This window comes from Odontomachus brunneus, unplaced genomic scaffold (genome assembly GCF_010583005.1).
Source record: "Odontomachus brunneus isolate Ranch 3 - 2012 unplaced genomic scaffold, Obru_v1 Obru_scaffold_019, whole genome shotgun sequence".
NCBI classification, from domain to species: Eukaryota; Metazoa; Arthropoda; class Insecta; order Hymenoptera; family Formicidae; genus Odontomachus; species Odontomachus brunneus.
Genome location: NW_022639469.1, coordinates 2,164,165 through 2,184,205, shown reverse-complemented (window position 1 = coordinate 2,184,205; position 20,041 = coordinate 2,164,165). Strand labels below are relative to the sequence as shown.

General features: G+C 33.2%; 6 protein-coding genes across 12 annotated transcripts in view; 3 read left to right on the top strand and 3 right to left on the bottom strand.

Moving 5' to 3' along the window:
* Positions 1-131: 131 nt before the first annotated feature.
* Positions 132-1,428, bottom strand: LOC116841839 (transmembrane protein 138). 2 transcript variants are annotated; one of them, XM_032810255.1, is made up of 4 exons: positions 1,016-1,428; positions 866-938; positions 608-782; positions 132-533 (listed from the first exon to the last, which is right to left on the bottom strand). In XM_032810255.1, the coding sequence occupies exons 1-4, from the start codon at positions 1,147-1,149 to the stop codon at positions 433-435; spliced, it is 483 nt and encodes a 160-aa protein (XP_032666146.1). In that variant the 5' UTR covers positions 1,150-1,428; the 3' UTR covers positions 132-432. The 2 variants fall into 2 exon arrangements, with proteins under 2 accessions (XP_032666146.1, XP_032666145.1); XM_032810254.1 differs by having other exon boundaries at positions 132-539; positions 1,016-1,395.
* Positions 1,429-1,932: 504 nt separating this feature from the next.
* LOC116841835 (chromatin assembly factor 1 subunit B) lies at positions 1,933-5,004 on the top strand. The gene is made up of 6 exons (XM_032810244.1): positions 1,933-2,376; positions 2,611-2,743; positions 2,829-3,132; positions 3,269-3,532; positions 3,609-3,836; positions 4,250-5,004. Exons 1-6 carry the CDS (start codon positions 2,236-2,238, stop codon positions 4,815-4,817), a joined length of 1,638 nt encoding a protein of 545 aa, XP_032666135.1. The 5' UTR covers positions 1,933-2,235; the 3' UTR covers positions 4,818-5,004.
* A 162-nt stretch (positions 5,005-5,166) lies between these two features.
* Positions 5,167-14,246, top strand: LOC116841836 (tubulin alpha-1 chain-like). Of its 6 annotated transcripts, none has more exons than XM_032810247.1 (10): positions 6,775-7,548; positions 8,159-8,434; positions 8,873-9,095; positions 9,927-10,031; positions 10,304-10,500; positions 11,241-11,333; positions 11,719-11,904; positions 12,150-12,398; positions 12,784-12,947; positions 13,034-14,246. In XM_032810247.1, exons 2-10 carry the CDS (start codon positions 8,423-8,425, stop codon positions 13,158-13,160), a joined length of 1,356 nt encoding a protein of 451 aa, XP_032666138.1. In that variant the 5' UTR covers positions 6,775-7,548; positions 8,159-8,422; the 3' UTR covers positions 13,161-14,246. The 6 variants fall into 6 exon arrangements, with proteins under 6 accessions (XP_032666139.1, XP_032666138.1, XP_032666137.1 ...); XM_032810246.1 differs by having other exon boundaries at positions 7,689-8,434; XM_032810245.1 differs by having other exon boundaries at positions 6,775-7,923.
* An 88-nt stretch (positions 14,247-14,334) lies between these two features.
* On the bottom strand, positions 14,335-15,396 carry LOC116841841 (40S ribosomal protein S15-like). Its single transcript, XM_032810256.1, has 3 exons — positions 15,229-15,396; positions 14,947-15,032; positions 14,335-14,726 (listed from the first exon to the last, which is right to left on the bottom strand). The coding sequence occupies exons 1-3, from the start codon at positions 15,235-15,237 to the stop codon at positions 14,378-14,380; spliced, it is 444 nt and encodes a 147-aa protein (XP_032666147.1). The 5' UTR covers positions 15,238-15,396; the 3' UTR covers positions 14,335-14,377.
* Positions 15,397-15,719: 323 nt separating this feature from the next.
* The window catches only part of LOC116841909, an 8,839-nt gene continuing 4,517 nt past the window's right edge, over positions 15,720-20,041 (top strand). The window contains exons 1-9 of the mRNA XM_032810389.1: positions 15,720-15,992; positions 16,123-16,348; positions 16,504-16,557; positions 16,640-16,711; positions 16,812-16,893; positions 16,981-17,161; positions 17,269-17,589; positions 17,723-17,937; positions 18,021-18,289. Of these exons, the coding sequence (XP_032666280.1) occupies positions 15,967-15,992; positions 16,123-16,348; positions 16,504-16,557; positions 16,640-16,711; positions 16,812-16,893; positions 16,981-17,161; positions 17,269-17,589; positions 17,723-17,937; positions 18,021-18,289 (1,446 nt within the window). The 5' untranslated portion in view covers positions 15,720-15,966. The remainder of the gene's footprint in view (positions 15,993-16,122; positions 16,349-16,503; positions 16,558-16,639; positions 16,712-16,811; positions 16,894-16,980; positions 17,162-17,268; positions 17,590-17,722; positions 17,938-18,020; positions 18,290-20,041) is intronic.
* On the bottom strand, positions 18,476-19,820 carry LOC116841838 (mitochondrial transcription rescue factor 1). The gene is made up of 4 exons (XM_032810253.1): positions 19,289-19,820; positions 19,055-19,203; positions 18,830-18,902; positions 18,476-18,729 (listed from the first exon to the last, which is right to left on the bottom strand). Exons 1-4 carry the CDS (start codon positions 19,457-19,459, stop codon positions 18,547-18,549), a joined length of 576 nt encoding a protein of 191 aa, XP_032666144.1. The 5' UTR covers positions 19,460-19,820; the 3' UTR covers positions 18,476-18,546.

Below are 20,041 nucleotides of genomic sequence, written 5' to 3'. Positions count from 1 at the left end.
TATATATATATATATATATATATATATATATATATATATATATATATATATATATATATATATATATGTATATATATATATATATTTATATATGTAAATACATATATATATATAGTATATTTACACACGTATTATTTAGTATTATTTACACACGTATATGCATGTGTAAATAAGTATTATAAATATATTAAATAAGTATTATAAATATAAAATTTTTGCATATCTAAATTTAGAAATCAGTCTATTTTGGTACATAAATTATAAGCTATATAAATCTTATTACTGTATTTGTATATTTAGTATAAACTTGTATAAATATAAATGCACTGTACAAATAGCTTAAATACTAAGATTACAAATTTTATCCTTCATATACTATTTAATTTTAATTTATTTTATTTAATTTATTTAATTTCATTTACATGTAATTACTCATGGAATGCTCAGCTGTTTCTGTAACCAAGCAGAGCCTTTGTAAAATCTTGGATCACCAATTCTCAAAGAAGCTCTCTTGTAAAAGTAATAATATAGTACTGCAACTTTATAAAATTTAACATTATAACATATGCTTATGAGCAGATATGTTCTAAGATCTCTGAAGTTGTACCTGTTCTGTGCATAGAGTAAAGAGTATGAAATCCTCTAGTCCAATAATGTTGTAATGGTGCTGACCAATGTATGGTAATATGCCATGTATGTAAACTAATGGATAGTATCATGTATACAATACATAATATCAATGTCATACGGAATCTTGTATACAACAGTTGTATCAATCCTGCCTGGAGAAGGCAATTTTTTCTTTACATATTTCTGTTAAATTTATTTCTTTTATATATATATATATAAATTAACATGTAATTACCTGAAAAATATAAGTAGAAAAGAAGTTTACCAAAAGAAATGTTAAATTTGCAATAAGGCAGAAATCTTGAATTCTAAAAAGAATATTATGTAGTAAATAAGTATAATTGTACAATATGCAATATGATAAATAGTAAAATTTATTACATACACATAAAGCACCAACAAATCTATCGGGTATTGTCTGGAGAAACTTGCAAATGAATTTACACAAATATCAAAGAGTAATATTGTGTATTGCACTATTACGATCGTCGTGTACTGTTTTGTACTTAAAGTATTCATTTATCACTTGCAAAAGCTATTGTACAATTAAAATTAAACATATGCATTTGTAAGTTTATTGTATCGCTTGAACGCAGAAACACAGTTGCTATGGTTAGGCGACAGTTTCCCGAAAAGTGGAGGGGATAATGTTGGTACCAAAGAAAATCTCTACACAATATAATTTATCTGCGTTCGAAAACATCACTCTCTCGTGTGTTTTCGTGACTTCAGTGGGAAAGTAGTTGGGGTACCGTGTGCCTACGTGTGTCGAGTGTTTTCGAACGCTTTTCAGTGTGACTTTTAGTATAAACTAGGGTTTTCTGTTTCTATACTGTGAAGTAATGCGATAACGAAAAGGTTATTGGTTTATTCTTTTCAGCTTCATCGTTTCTCACTCTAACTTATTGCACTAATTCAGCAGTGCAACTGAAAAGAACAAACCATATAATATAGGTAACTAGTAATTCACCAACTTACACCGACTCCCCTCGCTTTTTTGTTGAGTGATTTGGTGGCACACGGTGTGCCTCTTGCAGGATTCACACCGCGTCCGACATACGACGTCCGATATCCAATAGGAGAACAGATTTCTAATATAGAATTCAATTCTCCATTGGAAAGCTATTCTTTTATTGGATATCGAACGTCGTACGTCGGACATCGGACGCGGTGCGAATCCTGCATCTCTCTCCGTTTCCGAACGATCTCACACGAGTGCACACCGAGCCACACAGAGTGTTTCCGAACGGCTATCGTCTAGTAGTGTGCACACAGTGTGTGTTTCCGAACGTAGCCTTAAAGATTTCTGACTTCAGATTGCTGACTCGGCGCCTCACTGTGATTGGTCCATTGAGAGTCGGCAGTCGGTCAGCCTGTGAAGTCGGTAGTCTGATACGGGCTTAACATGAACTATAGATTTTTAGTACTGGTAGTGAATTTCGGAGTGCAATCACCGTAAATTGTTTGCGAAACTTTTGGCGCGAAACGTTTGACTGCTGAGAGGTTAAAATTAACAAACACCCTCTTCCAGTAATCTATTTTACTCTTATCTGTTACATTGTTTTATGTGCGTATAAAAATCGTCTATCGGCCCTAATAGAAACAATGAGGTGTGTAACGCCTGAAATTTCATGGCATAATCGCGATCCTGTACTGAGCGTTGATGTACAAAGTGGATCGTATAAGAATAGAGAAGGACAAACGTTTTGGAGAATTGCGACCGGAGGAGCGGATTATCATGTTTTGGTAATATAATGAACTATATTACTTGTCTTAGAAAGGATTTATTATTGAAAAAAAAGAGAAATGCCGGAATCAGGTTCTTTTTTTATATAATTTTGATACTTTCACATGGAGTAGTATTGTTGATAAAAACTTTTCAATAATATTCTTTCTAAGATGATTAATTCAATTGCAATTATTCACTCAAGAGTATTTTAAGAGTAACTGATTAAGTACAATTTCAATGTTTCAATATAGATTTGGCACATGACGATAACAGAATGCAATAGTGTTACTATTAATTATGTAGCAGACTTGGAACGTCATCAGAGGGCAGTGAATGTAGTAAGATTTTCCCCATCCAAAAAAATTTTAGCATCAGGAGATGATGGTTAGTATATTTTTATATTATTTAGTATACTTTTCTTCCCTTTTATATAAACATAGACTAATATTAACTTTAACATTACTTACAGAGTCTGTTATTATCTTATGGAAGTTAAAGGAAGAAGAACAAGATTGTTCTCCACCTTCAGACACTGAAAACAAAGAACAGTGGACCTCTTGGAAAGTACTAAAGGGCCACATCGAAGATATTTATGATATCAGCTGGTCACCAAACTCTAATTTTCTAATTTCTGGTTCTGTTGATAATACTGCTATACTGTGGGATATTAAAAAGGGTCGTAATATTGCGATATTATCAGATCATAAAGGTTTTGTACAAGGAGTATCTTGGGATCCTTGCAATCAATATGTGTGTACTATTAGCACAGACAGGTATGTGTTTCACTTTGATATACAAATTTATATAAATGATAAATGATTCTTAAACCTCAAACGTTAATTATAACTTTTGTCACATTTTAGAAGCATTATTTGTACCAATGTGTATAATAAACGTTACTGTTTACAGACAATGTCGTTTAATAGACATTGCTAAGAAGAAGGTCATTCAACGTGTCCACAAGTCAAAAATTCCAACGCCACCTGGTCACCCATTAGAAGGAAAGGTCGTCCGTTTATTTTACGACGACACATTCAAATCTTTTTTCCGTAGGCTAACTTTTACCATAGACGGCTCGCTGATTATCGTTCCTTCTGGAATAATCGAGCCGCAAGAGACCACGGGAAATATATCGAATGCGACAATGATTTTTTCCAGACAAAATATAAAAGAGTTGGTATCTCTCGCGATATCTGATTAAAGTTCGTTCTAGAAAAAAAAAAAAAAAAAAAAACAATTGTTTTTTCAGGCCAATAATGATCCTACCTACTCAGGACGAATGTACTATAGCAGTACGATGTTGTCCTGTGTACTTTGAGCTACGAAAGGACGGGCCATTCTCTGTGATAACGCTGCCTTATAGAATGGTATTTGCCGTCGCGACACAGTCTTCCGTATTATTTTATGACACACAACAAACTTGGCCGATCGCCATGGTATCTAATATTCACTATGGCAGACTAAATGACATTTCGTGGTACGTTAACTATCACATTAATTCTCGTCTACAACTTTGCTTTGAGAGGCCGTAAAGCATATTGACCAATAATCGGTTGATTATTAAAATAATCGATTATGATTGATCAATTTGCTTACAGCTCCTTAAAGCAAGGATGTGACTCAGTGCTTATCAGTTATCTAAGTTAATTGCTCTTAATAGAATTATGAGTTAATAAAAGCCTGTACACAGGTGCAGTAGTGTAATCAGACAAGTAAAAACTTTTACTTGTGATTTACATAGTCGAAAGTATAAAATTGATTAGTCAAAAAATCCAAGTTGGCTCTTATTAACTCTTAAAGATTCTGTTGATTGGATATCATTTCAGAGCTTTTTAATCGAAACGTATTCAATTTTAATTGCTTTTAACTTCTCTCTTGTTTATCTTGTAGGTCTAGTGACGGGCGAATTTTGATTGTATCCTCGAGCGATGGCTATTGTTCTATAATACACTTTGACGAGAAAGAATTGGGTGAAATTTACACAGCAAAGGAGCCTGTAAATATACCGAAGGAGACGCTTAAGAGCTCTGGCAAGAAATCTTCAAGCATCGTAGTCAAAGATAGCGTAAACAAGAAAAAGATCTCAACGTTGGACGTGGATGAAAGTGCGGTGGATATCGATATTACAAAATACAATGTAGTCGCGAGAACGAATGATTCTCCTCAAAATCCGATCGAAAAGAAGTCAGACGAGAAGTCAGAAGTCGTGCAAGATCAAAATAACACAGGGAAAAGCAGCGATCCGCAAATAGAAAACAAATCGAAGGAAGAAATCGCCGCAGAAGAAACTGAAGATATCAAGTTAGTGTATCACGAAGACAGTATTAGCGATACGGCCAAGGTGAAAACGAAAAGTGCTCCTTTGCAAACTAACGTTGCTCCAATCAAGCCCAACAAAGCACCTAGAAGGGTGCAACTGATAACTCTGTCCAGCCCAAGAGAACTTAAGAAACAGTAGCTTATATATTGTAAAAAAGCGGATAGATCTCTTCCAAGACTCGTGTATGGAAAGTTTTAGCGTTTACAACTATTTTTTATAATTAAGGCTACCATATTCTAGGAGAGAGCATCGACGTTTGTCCGTTGAATTCTGTATCAAGAATCATAAATATCTTCCAAGTTGTAAATTATATACACGAAACATAGTATGGACTTTTTTTTCATACGTAAGATACTTCATCCTTGAAAGGAAGCCGCATTTATACCTTGAACCTTCGTTCCCGAGAAACCTGACTATACAAGCTAGCTTAGCGGTCTACGTGCAGATATATGCGCGTATACGTGTATATGATCATCGCATGCTATAGCAGGCGAGTGATTCGCGACGCCTATGACTCTGATATACAGATATCGCGTGTATATAGCGCTGCTGTTATTAAATGGTGAAGCACAGTGATCGGACTATCCGCGAAGTCAGACAGTGATCGAACCGTGGCACCGTCCGACACGTTGCTCGCTGCCGGACATACGCAATTGTAAAAAAATGGTGAGTGCTAATTTTTTTCATCATTTCTATTAATTATCGAATATTTTCTATTATTATGTATTTATTTTTGCAATGAATGTACACATTTGTGTCGATAAAGTGTTATTCGCACTCGTTCAAATTTGTGATCAAAATGCACGTTTTATAGAAAGAGAACGGTTGTCTAAGACTTATTTCTTTAGGAAACGCGAAAACAGACATTCGGTAACGTTAATGCTGTCGTATAAAGGCGCTTTATTGCCGTTTTATTTTTTCATTGTCTCTAATCGATGTTTGAAATAAAGCCTTTCCTACATACACATTGATCCATCTACATGAGGAAAAAAGTCACCTGCAATAAAAGTGGATTTTTTACATCTTTTTAAAAGAAAGATTTGAAACTTGCGATAACGTCACGATGAACGTTTACGAAGCGCGCATTCGTAAACATCTTAATAATAACAGGAATTGATCGCGTCTTTATATGACAACACTATTCTTGATAAAGCGCATGGCATATACCGTATACACGTCACAAGCAAACAAAATGTATGAATTGGAAAACATTGGAAAACATTGTAGCGTGCGCCACGTACTCTCGTGAATATAATTTTTTTATGCGCTTACAGCTCGTGAGGCCAATTAAAAGTTCTTCCGAGAACGTGGATAAAGTGAAAAAGTATAGAGAAAATTGAGAACAAAATTGAATAAAAAATAAGTAAATAAAAAATATTCCAAAAGAATGCACTCGATATAAAATTCACGAATCCGATTTGTTGAATGACATTTCCTACAAAAATGTTACTTTAACAAAAATATTTTTTGTTACTGTTATGTATATTGTGACTTTTTAAGTTTAAATTTTCAGAATATCGAAGGAAAAAAAAAATAATTTTTACTTTTCAGATTATTTCTTTTTTATGTTAGTCTTCTGTTATTTTATAGTTCGGCGAAAATTCGCGCACGGTGGCTGAAGGTTATCGGTATATTCTTAAAGCTACACGCGAAATTTAAATTATGGAACGATTCATGTTACGAATACAAATCACGACCTATGGTATAATTATATATAGTATAAAATCACTTTTCTTTCCCTGCAATTTTTACAATTAGCGAGATTTTTTCATTCTGTTAAAATTCATTTATTAAAATAAGCATATAAGATGTAGTAAAAGTGTAAATTAAGTATGGCTAAATTAATATTAACAACTTAATATTAACAATATTATTAATTAAAACAACAATATAATTAAAAACTTGCAATTAGCAGTTTTGCGATTCGAAAATTAGTTTTTATAAAAAAAATTACAAATCGCAAAGCACATCCCAGATAACACAAAGAATTTAAAAAGAATTCAATCATATGTCACCAATTCTGAGTTCACTTTTGGGTGCAAAAAGAATTCTGAACTAAACTCTGAAGAATTCTTTTTACATCTGAAAATGAACTCAGAATTGATGACATACGACTGAATTCTTTTCGAATTTTTTTAAAATTCTCTGTGCTGGGATATGTCTTGGATGTTCAAATATTTTGATTCATGCTTCGTGCATAATTTAATGAATATCTCTGTCAAATAGCGAATATATTAAACAATTATTCGACAATATCCAATCATAACAATAATTATCAGACTCTTATCATGTTAACGATCCATATTCGGCCTAGATACTTGATCGATGTGTGTATGCGCTTTATAAATGCGATTTCTTTGCTCTCACACGGGAGAGATCACCTCTTCGGCGAATCGCGGAACCGTGTCACATGCACGTGGCTGTACAACATGATGTTCGATTAAGCTGCTATGGTTACAATGTGTCAACCTGTAAAAAATCGATTTTTACCGTCACATGCAGATGTGCAGGGTATAATATCGCGAGAGACAACGCGTCGTCCATGTATGTAGCCCTGCAAGCCGGAGAAGTAGGCCGGCTATAGGCATGTCGATATAGATGCACACTTTTAGGACAGAGCTGAATTATTGAAGGGGGACACGTTATGTCAAGGCACACAATTTTCCACCTTGGCAGACGTTGTTGATGGGTAAAGCACCACTTGAGTCGACGATGTCCCGGCCTTCAGTCAGTAATCACACCTTGTTGAGCATAGTTCCGTCCTCAGTCAACCTCGTTAGACTGCGTTCGACAGATCTGACTTGAACTCGATCGGGTGTTCGGTCCTTTAGGGTGACTTGTAACGCGCCTTCCGCATGAAGCATGCCGCGTGCGTTTGCTCCTAATTCTGACTCTTATTTATTTATTTTATGCACTTAATAAATTTACTGCGGCAAGGAGTTTACATCGATATAACTCGACTCCAAGTCTAGATGTTTATTCGTAATGAAAATGCCCGAATTTTTTTAGATATAAAATACATCAATTAATAAAATCAAATTATTCGAAGTATTTAAAATATTTCGAGACAGAAATTTTGCATTCGAATAATTTGAATATTTGTTATCCGCTCCAAAAACGAGAGATTTATTATTATTATTTCCGATGGATTAAGAGAATTGTGAAGTGAATAACAAATACAAATTGAAGAGAGAATCAATCAATTGTAAAGTAAAATTTAGAAATTCATGAAAATCAGTCAATTGTAAGTTAAGTTTCGTTATATAATATCAGAAATTTTCTAATTTTACAAAATGAATTTTTACCAATTCTTGTTAAGTCATCTACCTTTCAGAGTATAGTTACTTAGAAAATATCTAAAGAAAAAATATATAAAGAAAAATATATAAAAAAAATATATATAAGGAAAAAATATTGTATTAAAATATAAGAAATTTGATATGTATTCGACAAGAAATTTAATGTGTGTGTTTTCGCAGAAATTTATAGTTATTAAATTATAATATAACATAACATGGAATATTCAGCTATGTCGAATATGTATCTGATGCAAGAGGATATCGTCAATTAAACTCAAGTTAATCAATTCAAAGTGAACTGGACGTCTGTCTTGACATTATTGTGTATTTAGTATCACTTCTGTGTGCGTATGGTGTATAATTTTCTATGAGTGCTATTGGCGATTATCACGCAATCTAATCTAATCATCCAACCAAAAGCGAAAGAAAGTTTCTTTTGGAGAAATGGCGAAAAAGGTAATTCGCGTAATGCGCTTCTAACGAGATCTGAACGAGGTCAGTACTTTTGTTGAGCGGTTTGCGCGCGTCTTTTACGAGTCCATAAACGCCGCAGAGATTGTCGTGAATTTTTTAACGACATCACGTAGCAATCATAGCTAAGTATGATGTAGCAATAGTCGTTTTGAAATAATCTTATCTTTAATGTACGACACATTTAGAAGACTGTTAATAACATCGAGAGACTACTTTATTTGGGTAAAAAAGTAATTAACATAATTAATTAAAAGTAATAAAGAAGAAGTATCTAATTACAACATCATTATGTTCGTACATCTCGCTATTTATCTCGGAAGGAAAAAGAAGAGAATTCGTATTCTTTTTTAGATAGTCTTCTCCGAGTTAAAGATATCTTTGCTGCTACGACCTGCAATATCAATTTGTTTTTGTTCACAGCGGGAATGCATATCGATTCACATTGGGCAAGCGGGCGTGCAAATGGGAAACGCCTGCTGGGAGCTGTACTGTCTAGAGCACGGTATCCATCCTGACGGGCAAATGCCCAGTGACACTACTGTGGGTTATGGGGACGATTCTTTTAACGCGTTCTTCTCCGAGACGGGCTCAGGCAAACATGTTCCGCGCGCGGTTCTGATTGATCTCGAGCCGACGGTGGTAGGCAAGTGTCTCGAGCGATGATTATCCAGATAGCACAGAGAATTGAAAAGGAATTCAGAAAGAATTCAGTCACCAATTCTGAGAGTTCACTTTCAGATACAAAAAGAATTCTTCAGAATTCAGATCAATGAAAAGAATTCTTTTTGCATCTAAAAATGAATTCAGAATTGGTGACATACGACTGAATTCTTCTTGAATTCTCTGTGCTATCTGGGTATCCACCTCCCGCGATAATTGTAATTCGCACATCTCAGATTTATTTATTACAGATTACCAAATATTGTAATACTGTAAGGTAAAATTATCGCGAATTCTCGAATGCATATCGTTTGATTAAAATCAGAGATTTACTCTCTCAAAATGAATCAGTCAAACATCACTGAAAACAATGAATATACACTGATTTGTAGTTATAAGTATAGCACCGAAAGTGCTCAGTACTATACTTATAACTGATATCAATGTCTATTCACTGATTCACTTTAAAAGAGTAGCGTTCTAGCAAAGCGTTATTCTCTTTGTGTAATATTAATAATCTAGTCTGTACATGTCTTGTATGGAATATGCATCGCGTGTCAAAAGTCGATAGATACAAGTTGATAAATAGTCTCATCACTGAGAGAAATTATTTGATAAGAAATTAACAAACGGATCTTTTCGATCAAAATACCGATAGATTTTTGTATCCGATGAGAAATATCGATTCATAATTTTTTGATCGGTTTATCTGACGAAATGCCATTATGATCGGAAGTATTCGATTGAAATTAATCGGATATCCTGTATGTTAATTTTTTATCGAATAATTTCTCTCAGTGCATCAATATTTCAGACGAGGTTCGCACGGGCACTTACAAACAACTGTTCCATCCGGAGCAAATGATCACCGGGAAAGAGGATGCGGCTAATAATTACGCCAGGGGCCACTACACAATAGGTATTTCGATTTTCCGCTGCAACTTTACATAAACAACTCGTATTTCTCCCCTGAAATCTCGATCAATGATGCAAATTGGAAAGTGCGGAAGGAAGGAGAAGGAAAGACACGAATTTCATAGAACTCAGATAGCACAAAATCTTCAGAGAATGTTCTTGGACGTTCTTAGGATATATGAATGTCCTTAGAACGTCTTTAGAACGTTCTTTGAAGATTTGTGCTGTATGGGAAAATGTTCGCACAACCGTGTTAATTTGTTCTACGATTTACAGGGAAAGAGATTATAGACCTCACCTTAGACAGAATACGCAGGCTGACGGAGCAATGCAAGGGCTTGCAAGGCTTCCTGATCTTCCATTCGTTTGGTGGCGGCACAGGATCCGGATTCTCGAGTCTGCTCATGGAACAACTGTCCGCAGACTATCCTAAGAAGAGCAAGTTGACTTTCAGCATTTATCCTGCGCCCCAGGTAATGTTATTCCATGCGCATAAAAATTCTGACATGTTGAAGAAACTCAATCATACAATCATACAATCAGGGAGTGGTGATATCTAACGAGCAATTTTATTCCTTAAAAATATAAAATTTGCTCAATTATCTAATTGGTAGAGATGTGCGAATTATTCGATTCAAATTCCTATGATTCGAGTCCAAATAATTCGAAAATTTCGAATCGAAAAGATTCGAATACAGATTGCGTACATTAGTATTAACGAAGAACTATTAAAGATATCCAGCCTTACGGGAATTAACATGACTTGAAAAGTTTGCTATACATTAAGATTTTCTTCAAAAATATTAAAAGAAGATAATGGCTTCTAGATAAACTTTTAGCGACAACTGTCGGATCGATATGTGTCGTTGCGCAGCTTTCAAGGCTGGAACTGTTTTTCATAGACGTTTATCGATTATATATTATATATCTCTTACCTTAAAATGAATTGATATCACATGATCAATGTTATCTCTCTCATGCTGAAGTCACTATTATCATGTTGAATTCAATGATTATGTTAATTAAAAATTCTTTCAACGATTCGATTCGGATGAAATTTCATCATTTCGATTCGATTCGAAATTAAAATCTGAAATTTGATTTGATTCGATTCGACATAAAAAATCTTTGATTCACATATCTGTACTAATTGGTTAATGAACGTAATTAGTAATTAATTCATCACTGCAAGTGCCCTTTTCACTTCTTGTAGGTGTCTACCGCAGTAGTGGAACCCTACAACGCAATTCTGTACACTCACCCAACGCTAGAGCATAGCGAGGTGGCTTTTATCGTAGACAACCAGGTCTGTAGATGAATTTTAAAGTCAATTCTCTTCACCGAAAATCAATCATCATTCGTCGCGTCACTTCTCACTTTTCCGTGCTGTGTATTTTGGCGATTAAAAATTGTTTTTTCACATATTTATATATTAGTAAAGACTCCAAATCACCCGAATTTCTTTTATACTTAAGTTTCCTGTTGAGGAGCGATCGATTGCGAAATCACAGCTATGTCTCGTGATTTAGATTTCATTATCTGAGAACTTGCGTGTTCTGCGCCGAATACTCTATACATAAAACAAAGGCTATATTTCCATTGTCATGACTGTATGTCCTGGTTTATGCCGCTACATTTCAAGTGATATAGCAACGTTACGTGTCTCTTTAACCGTGCGTTTATATCCGCAGGCCATTTACGAGTTGTGTAGGAGGAACTTAAACATCGATCGACCGACCTACACGAATCTAAATCGCTTGATTGGACAAATGGTTTCGTCCATCACCGCAAGTTTACGATTCGACGGAGCTTTGAATGTCGACCTTACCGAATTCCAGACGAATCTCGTGCCTTATCCGCGTATTCATTTCCCGCTCGTAAGCGATATTTGCTAATTAATTTTATCGATTTTAACGTAACATATGCATAGTATATGTGTGTGTAAAATTTTCAAAATATAATTTTTTATCAATGATTACCTGTAATAGACAATATGATTGATTGGAATTGCTATAAATTTTATCAATATTTCGTATTCCAATCAATTTATGTGTGTGTATGTATCCCTTCAGATATTTATATATAAATTTATAAATTAATTTTAATGATGTTACACATACAGGCCACATATGCACCTGTTCTGTCGGCGGAGAAAGCTGGTCATGAGACGTTGACGGTCTCGGAGATAACGAGTTCTTGTTTCGAGCCGAATCATCAGATGGTGAATTGCGACCCGCGCATGGGGAAGTATATGGCAGTGTGTCTACTGTATAGGGGCGACGTGGTGCCGAAGGATGTGAATGCGGCGATCGCAACGATAAAACGGCAGAAGCATGTGCAGTTCGTTGAATGGTGTCCGACGGGATTCAAGGTAAGTTGTAGTTATATCAAAAAAATTTTAAGGGGAGACTGAAATCATATATAAATTAAAAAGTTATAAAACATATAAAATATATAAAAGCATTTGAAGTCTCAAATAATAACAGATAATGTGTCGCATAATAGACAAATAGCTTGAATAATAGTAAAATTTCCAATCTCAAAGATTGTATGTTTTATATTTTATAAAATTTGTATCTCCATGCGATATTATTATACGTTATTATTATTTGAATAATACATTGTTATTATTTTTGTAATTTTATTAGATTTTGAAATTTAATTAATAATTCTATTTTAAAAATATTATCATCAAAAAAATGTTATTCCCCGGCATTTGATTTTTAGAAGTTAACATTAATATGTATTTATTAAAGGTAGGAATAAACTATCAACCACCCACCGTCGTACCGGGTGGTGACCTCGCGAGGGTGGAAAGAGCAGTGTGTTGCCTTTGCAACACGACGGCAATCGTCGACGCATGGGCTCGACTCGATCATAAATTCGATCTCATGTACGCCAAGCGAGCTTTTGTGCACTGGTACGAGAAATCTGACCTAAATTTGCATTAAGAATTAACAATGAGTGAAATAAAATGAATACAATGTAATATAAAACCATTCGCAGGTTTGTTGGGGAAGGTATGGAGGAAGGTGAATTCTCAGAAGCCAGAGAAGATTTAGCCGCCTTGGAGCTTGATTACCGCGAGGTACAAGAGGATGCTGTTAACACTGAAGAAGAAGAAGAATACTGAATTGTTGTTGTTATCATGTTAATTCGATATTCATATATGTCGTAATATGTTCTGATAAATGCGAACTTTTTAGTTTATCTGTCACTATTATTATATATACGCGTGTGTGTATATATACAGACGATTGTATCCATATAAATAAATCATTTATACATTCTTTTATCAATCATCTTATTGAAGTGTCGAAAATAGATCAGTGTAACGAGATGAGACGCTCAGTTGACACATGTGCAATGATTACAGCTTAAGGAAATATATAAATTAGGGTACTGTATGGACCCTATTATATTTTAGAAAGAGTTTGAAAAATATATATTTATAGTTATATATATATATACACACACACACATATATATACATATGTGTGTAAAAAATATACTTTAGTAATATACAAATTTATTTTTAATGTGTTAAATACAACGTACTATAATAGTACTCTGCTATTTCTGTGGCGGCCATATTGGATTGATGACGTCAGAAGCGAGAAATGACACCGAAAAATAATTGCGTTTTATTGCTTTATTTTTTACTTTTCCCTGAAGAACCAAATATTTTGCTAATCTCGAAACCTGTAAAAAATTCAGCAAACTCAGATATCTAGCTGATATATCACATAACATCGTAAAATAAATCTTGAAATAATGATACATTTTTCGGCTGTCACGATGATTTGATAGCTGAGATTGGCTGATACCAGCCTGTATGAACACATTTAATTTCTCGATTCTCATAATGTATCACTAGTATCACTGAGTTTGCTGCACATTTCACAGCTGTGAGGATCACGATAATATATACAGTTCACGGAGAAACTGCAAAATAACGCGATAAAATGCAATTATTTTTCTTAAGTGTCAAGCGAGGCCTAGTATAACCCTGACCTAATGTTTGCCAATCAACTACGCTGACACGGTTATTTTGTGTTCTCGACACTGCTAGGTGCTACCATCAACTCTGACTTTCTACGCGGAGATAACAGAGCCTTAAATATTAACTACTAATCTGTTTTGACAGTTCGCAATGTTATAAGTAATGGTGTTGTGTTATATCTCACATATCAGTATATTTTGTGTCAAATTCTTATTGTATTCCCATTAATGAATGCTTATGTTAAAAATGCTGCTTATGAGAAAAGATAACGACTAAGGTTACTTTTTTGATATAATATGTACAGTTTAGCATAAACAATATAATTTATTGATATAAATACATATATCTCACTTAAGTGGAATAAATCGTGAAGAATGTGTAGCACCAATACCAGGTCTACCGTGCTTCACTGGTTTGTATGTAACAGAAAACTCTCCAAGATAATGCCCAATCATCTCAGGCTTAATTTCAACTTGATTAAATGTTTTACCATTGTAAACACCAACAATAGAACCCACCATTTCTGGAACAATGATCATGTTTCTTAAATGGGTCTTGACAATTTCAGGTTTTTCATTAGGAGGAGTTTCCTTTTTTGCCTTGCGCAACTTCTTAACAAGTGCCATAGACTTCCTTTTCAGTCCATGGGAAAACCGTCTACGTGCTCTTGCATGCATCAAATCCATTAATTGCTCACTAGAAGAAAAATTAACTTTGACAGTCTATTTTTCAATATTATTCTTACATATGCTATTTACTCTTATTTGAACATTTTATTATAAAAATTGAAACAATATTGGAAATTAGTTAACTATAACTATTGTTTACAAAGGCAATATATGTATACTAATTAGACACTTTGTCAAATGATTACTGCAGGTTATGTTTAGAAAATTACTCGCAATATGTAACTTACTTGGGCATGTCCAGGAGTTGATCGAGATCAACCCCTCGGAAAGTGAACTTCCTGAAAGTCCTCTTCTTCTTCTGCGTTTCGTCTACCTATGAAAAATAAAAGAAGAAACTATGAAATAGCCATTTACGACATATACATGACGGCAATGAGATTACCGTAAGTTAATATCATCTTTTTTATATAATTTCAAATATGGTTAAAACGTGTGACTCGTTCAATTATGTTCCATATGATGGATGTGTGAATATTTTTTAGATTTAATATCAAATTTAGAGGACTTACCTCTGCCATGTTTGCACTTTATAAAACCGACGGTAAAAAGAGCACGCTTGCTCTTCGATAGTGCCAGTTGAGTTGTAATAGAAAGAAGGAGAGGGGGTTTTTATGCCGGTTCTACAATACGTTATCTGTTGGAGTCGTATGTCGGAATGTAGTTGATGATCCAATGAGAAAGTGTATTTTCCATAAACGAGTTTTTCTCATTGGACCATTGACTGGTTCCGATATGCACAAACGACATAAAACTAGCCTTAATGTTCAACGCAGGTGCAGTCTAATGGCTCCTGCACACAGGACGTGGTAATGCTTGCCGCGCGGCAGAAGTTCGCGCGACAGCCAATCAATATGCTGCTTTCCGTAATAAGCTTCTAGCTCTTACGGAAAAACAACATATTGATTGATTGATTGGCTGTCGCGCGAACTTCTGCCGCGCGGCAAGCATTACCGCGTCCTGTGTGCAGGAGCCATAATAAGTTTACCCTTTAATGAGGATTTGCCTTTGGCTTCTGTAGACCCTTGAATTTAGGTTATGTAGAGTTATATTTATGAGAGAATGTATGTCTTTTAAACTAAATACAAATTAACGATCATCTTGCATAAATATATGACATTAGTGTGGCCATCAGTGTCATTAATTCGCAATTGTTATTAGTTTAATTTATACTCATTCAGTTTTGCAGAGGGTGTAATATTTCATATACTTAAAGTGACATAATCATTTTGTATTAATTATTTACAAATATGTTACCCATATATATAGTATCGAAGTAAGTACACTTACAAATGACGAAATTTTGTTTCTGAAAAAATATGTAGTATTTATATATTAATATATTATAATTAAATTATTATTTATTATATTTTATTTTTGTATTGTATTAAATGTATATTTTGTAGATATAACATAAGACCTTCCAGTGGAGTGTTATCGCAATGGCTAAATATTAGTATGAGATTGTGTTCCTCATCAGATTCCTCAGATTCTTCAGATTCTGATTCTGATACTGAGAAAGTGAAACAGAGGAACCTTGCCAAGAGCAAATTGTCTTCTGCGGGAAGCACAAATCCTACAATACCAGATAGCAAAGATAATCTAGGAAGCTTTTTAAATAATATGATAAAAGTAAACTATAAGCATATTTGATTATTTTAATTATTCATCATGTCTAGGATATTTTATATTCTAATTTATATATGTATGTGATAGTGAAGTATTAATTAAGTTTCATTTAAGTTTTATTTTTTTCTTTCAATTAAGTTTTATTTTTTTATTTTCAGACTAAAACTTTGAAAACAATTAAAGACACACCTGCAATTTCTTCAACAGAAATGGTAAAAACTCTTTTATGTGTTTTTTGAATTATATCCTATATCTTATTTTAGAACTATTTCAAAAATGTTCTGTTTTGCTTAGAAAAGTACAACAACAACAATAGCAGGCACTGGAAGCATTGATTTAAATGATTTTGTAAATAACATGTTAAAGGTAAAGTTGTCTTGAAATGAAGTGTTAATAAAAGTAGCAACAAAAGCAATATTTCTCAGAGGAAATTGAAAGTTAATGAATTTAACATTGTTATGTTTAGGCAAGGAAACTAGAAAAAACCATCAAAGTTGCTATACAGCCTAAAAAAGAGATGTCAAGGAAAATTAAACCTATGTCTTATGGTAACGTGATATAATAATAATTACAAAAATATTAGGATATATAAATCTTGATACATAATAAATTATGTATTTTAATGTTTTATGCAGAAAATCGATTAGTAAAAGCAGCTGAAGATGTGGCTGACAAACTTGGTGGAAACAAAGCCGAGATCACGTCGGATTTACTTCAGAAATTTTATAAGGATAAAACTGAAGTAAGGAAAAAAGACGAACAACTGAAAAGTCACACGAATAGCGCCAAAAACGACGTAAACTTAATGGAATATATGTATGTAAATAATTATATATTTAACATGAAATACATATTTTTCATAACTCATTGAACGTTAATATCTTAGAGATTTATTAAAATACTTTTTTCCTATTTAATTATAGAAAATCGAAGCAATATGCAAGATCTGAACAATTGTTAAAGGATAAGAAACAAATTGAGGAAGACACATCCAAAAGACACTCAGAAAAGAAGTCTGTTATACAAGCCCTTTTACAGGATTACCAAAAGCAAGCTAAAACATCTGTGCAGCAATATGCAAGATCTGAACAATTGTCAAAGGATAAGAAACAAATTGAGGAAGACACATCCAAAAGACACTCAAAAAAGAAGTCTGTTGTACAAGTCCTTTTACAGGATTACAAAAAGCAAGCTAAAACATCTGTGCAGCAATCGCAGAATTATATGAAGAAATCTGCCTCTAAGTATATATCATGGAATATTATTATAAATATTCTGTGTCATAAATTAAATAATTTATAATATTCCGATTATACATTTTTGTACTTATAATCTATGAGATATTCTAATTATTTTGATTTAATTTTCTTATAATAGACAAGACATCAATTTATGGAATGGAGCACCTAGTAAGATCTTTGAAAATATAGGCGATGTTTTACCAGATATGCCTGAATTAAAAACATGGGCAGCGTTAGAGCAAAGAGAATTAAAAGCACTCACAACTTATACGCCTGCCAACATTTTTCAAGAAATGATTCTTTGGACGGAGCAAGAAAAATTATGGAAGTTTCCGATCGACAATGAGCAAGGTATTTATATATCGTGCAACATTGCATTTTTTCCCCCAATATTCGCAATGCTCGACACAACATCTCATTTATGCCATTTTCAGGAATGGAAGAACAAAATATTCATTTCTCCGAGCATGTCTTTACGGAACGTTATTTGAAAGGATGGTGTCCTACATCAGGTCCCGTACGTCATTTTATGGAATTGGTGTGTGTGGGACTCTCCAAGAACCCATATATGACGATTCAAGAAAAAATCAATCACATTATGTGGTACAAAGATTATTTTCAATCTAAGGAAGAACTACTACAAGAATTAGGAGTAATTAATGAACCATTTCCTGACACAGCAAAACAAATTACACAGCAAAAATAGAATATTTAATAAAATAACTATATAATAGAGAAAAAAGATATTTAAATGCTTTACAATTTTAGATAAATTTTAATATAAAATGAATTTTTTCCTATAAATCCTTATAGACACTTGAAAATAAAATGTGTAAAATATGTAAATAAGTTTAGGGTGCAATATTTCTTTTTTTTATATTTATCAAAATATCTTAATATTTTTATTAGTATATATACATTGCTTATTAAATACATTGCTTATTAACGGCATATCAAAAACTATTCAGATAACCATGGGTCCTTGTAATTTTCAATTAGTAAATTTCTATCTCTGGATATTTTTATTTTTATATTATTATCTGAAGGAACCATTGATAAAATTATGATTCTATGTATAACTAGGAAAGAAGAGTTATTCTCACTTCGATGTAGGATTAAGTCAACTTGATCTCCTATATCCAGCTATAATAACATTTTTATATTATGTTAATAATATAAAATAATATTTTCATAAAGATATTTAAAAGATTACATTAATTTAACTGCAAATGCATAAACTTACCTCTTTAGATTTTTTAAATACTTTCTGTTCATTCAAACGAATTTTACTTGCATAAAATACTTCTTCTATTTTACTAAAAGTAAAGATAGAAATATATGGTATATATATATATCAGGATAAAATACTAATTCTGATATATGCAAATACAAATACAAAAATAACACTGTCACAGTAAACATGATATATGTTCTAATCTTATATTAGATAGAATTAAATCAGGCATACTTGCGCGACAATCCAAATGCAATTTTGGAAATGGCATCCAAACGAATAGACTGGATATTTATTGTTATGATTTTTGAACCAGCAGGTGCTTCTTCTTCCACAATATCTTCCTCTTCATTAAAAGATTCTTGATTCTGACTCTGTTTCCTCTATATTTAAAAAGTGATATTTTTACTACGACAAAAATAAGAGATATTTGGACAATTTTATATATATCAATTATAAGTTCTATACCTTATTTTTATTGCTAGACTTGAATCTTTTTGCTATATATAAGTTGCAATGATTTTGTACACTATATGATTTAGTACTGTTATTGTATGTAAAATTTATTGGTAAGCAATAAAGTGTACGTGCATTGTTATACAGAGATCTCCTAACAATATTAAATGTGGCTTTAAACATGGTAATGAAATATTTCTTAAAAAGTGATTTAAAAGTCAATTACATAACGTTTTTTATTATCAAAGGGATGTGTATAACTGCTTAAACTGCTCTATTTAAATTTTTCACATGAGGTTACACACATTTTATATTATACAATTTCATGTGATGTGTGTATAGCGAAAGACTTCAATACACTTTTGATCTTAGCACATAGTGCCGAGAAGCGATGTGTGTGTATAGCGAAGTTTCAGTTTCAGTTTCAATGGGCGCATTCAGTAGAAAAAGCGCTCAGTGAGCAATCAACGATTATTGGTTCTTGCTATTAGATCCCTAAATCTAGACCAATTACATTGACAAATTACTCAACTGTTGTACAACTGTTGAGTCTACTGAATGCAGCTAATGTTTGGCTGAGCACACTTTTCCTGTGAGTGACTCTACGCCATTAGAGTGCCGTCCCATTGGCTGCATTCAGCAGACTCACAGTTGCACAACAGTTGAGTAATTTGTCAATGTAATTGGTCTAGATTTAGGGATCTAATAGCAAGAACCAATAATCGTTGATTGCTCACTGAGCGCTTTTTCTACTGAATGCGCCCA

Excerpts from the sequence above, each read along its gene's own strand:
- LOC116841839 (XM_032810254.1), bottom strand. The coding sequence starts at position 1,149 with ATGAATACTTTAAGTACAAAACAGTACACGACGATCGTAATAGTGCAA. Across the intron at positions 939-1,015 it reads GATTTGTTGGTGCTTTATGT|AATTCAAGATTTCTGCCTTA; the intron begins GTATGTAATAAA and ends TATTCTTTTTAG. Across the intron at positions 783-865 it reads TTTCTACTTATATTTTTCAG|GCAGGATTGATACAACTGTT; the intron begins GTAATTACATGT and ends TGCCTTCTCCAG.
- LOC116841835 (XM_032810244.1), top strand. The coding sequence starts at position 2,236 with ATGAGGTGTGTAACGCCTGAAATTTCATGGCATAATCGCGATCCTGTA. Across the intron at positions 3,533-3,608 it reads TCCAGACAAAATATAAAAGA|GCCAATAATGATCCTACCTA; the intron begins GTTGGTATCTCT and ends TTGTTTTTTCAG. Across the intron at positions 3,837-4,249 it reads AGACTAAATGACATTTCGTG|GTCTAGTGACGGGCGAATTT; the intron begins GTACGTTAACTA and ends TTTATCTTGTAG.
- LOC116841836 (XM_032810247.1), top strand. Across the intron at positions 10,501-11,240 it reads GCATTTATCCTGCGCCCCAG|GTGTCTACCGCAGTAGTGGA; the intron begins GTAATGTTATTC and ends CACTTCTTGTAG. Across the intron at positions 11,905-12,149 it reads CGCGTATTCATTTCCCGCTC|GCCACATATGCACCTGTTCT; the intron begins GTAAGCGATATT and ends TTACACATACAG.
- LOC116841841 (XM_032810256.1), bottom strand. Across the intron at positions 14,727-14,946 it reads CAACTCCTGGACATGCCCAA|TGAGCAATTAATGGATTTGA; the intron begins GTAAGTTACATA and ends TTTTTCTTCTAG.
- LOC116841838 (XM_032810253.1), bottom strand. The coding sequence starts at position 19,459 with ATGTTTAAAGCCACATTTAATATTGTTAGGAGATCTCTGTATAACAAT. Across the intron at positions 18,903-19,054 it reads GCATTTGGATTGTCGCGCAA|TAAAATAGAAGAAGTATTTT; the intron begins GTATGCCTGATT and ends CTTTACTTTTAG. Across the intron at positions 18,730-18,829 it reads TATTTAAAAAATCTAAAGAG|CTGGATATAGGAGATCAAGT; the intron begins GTAAGTTTATGC and ends ATGTTATTATAG.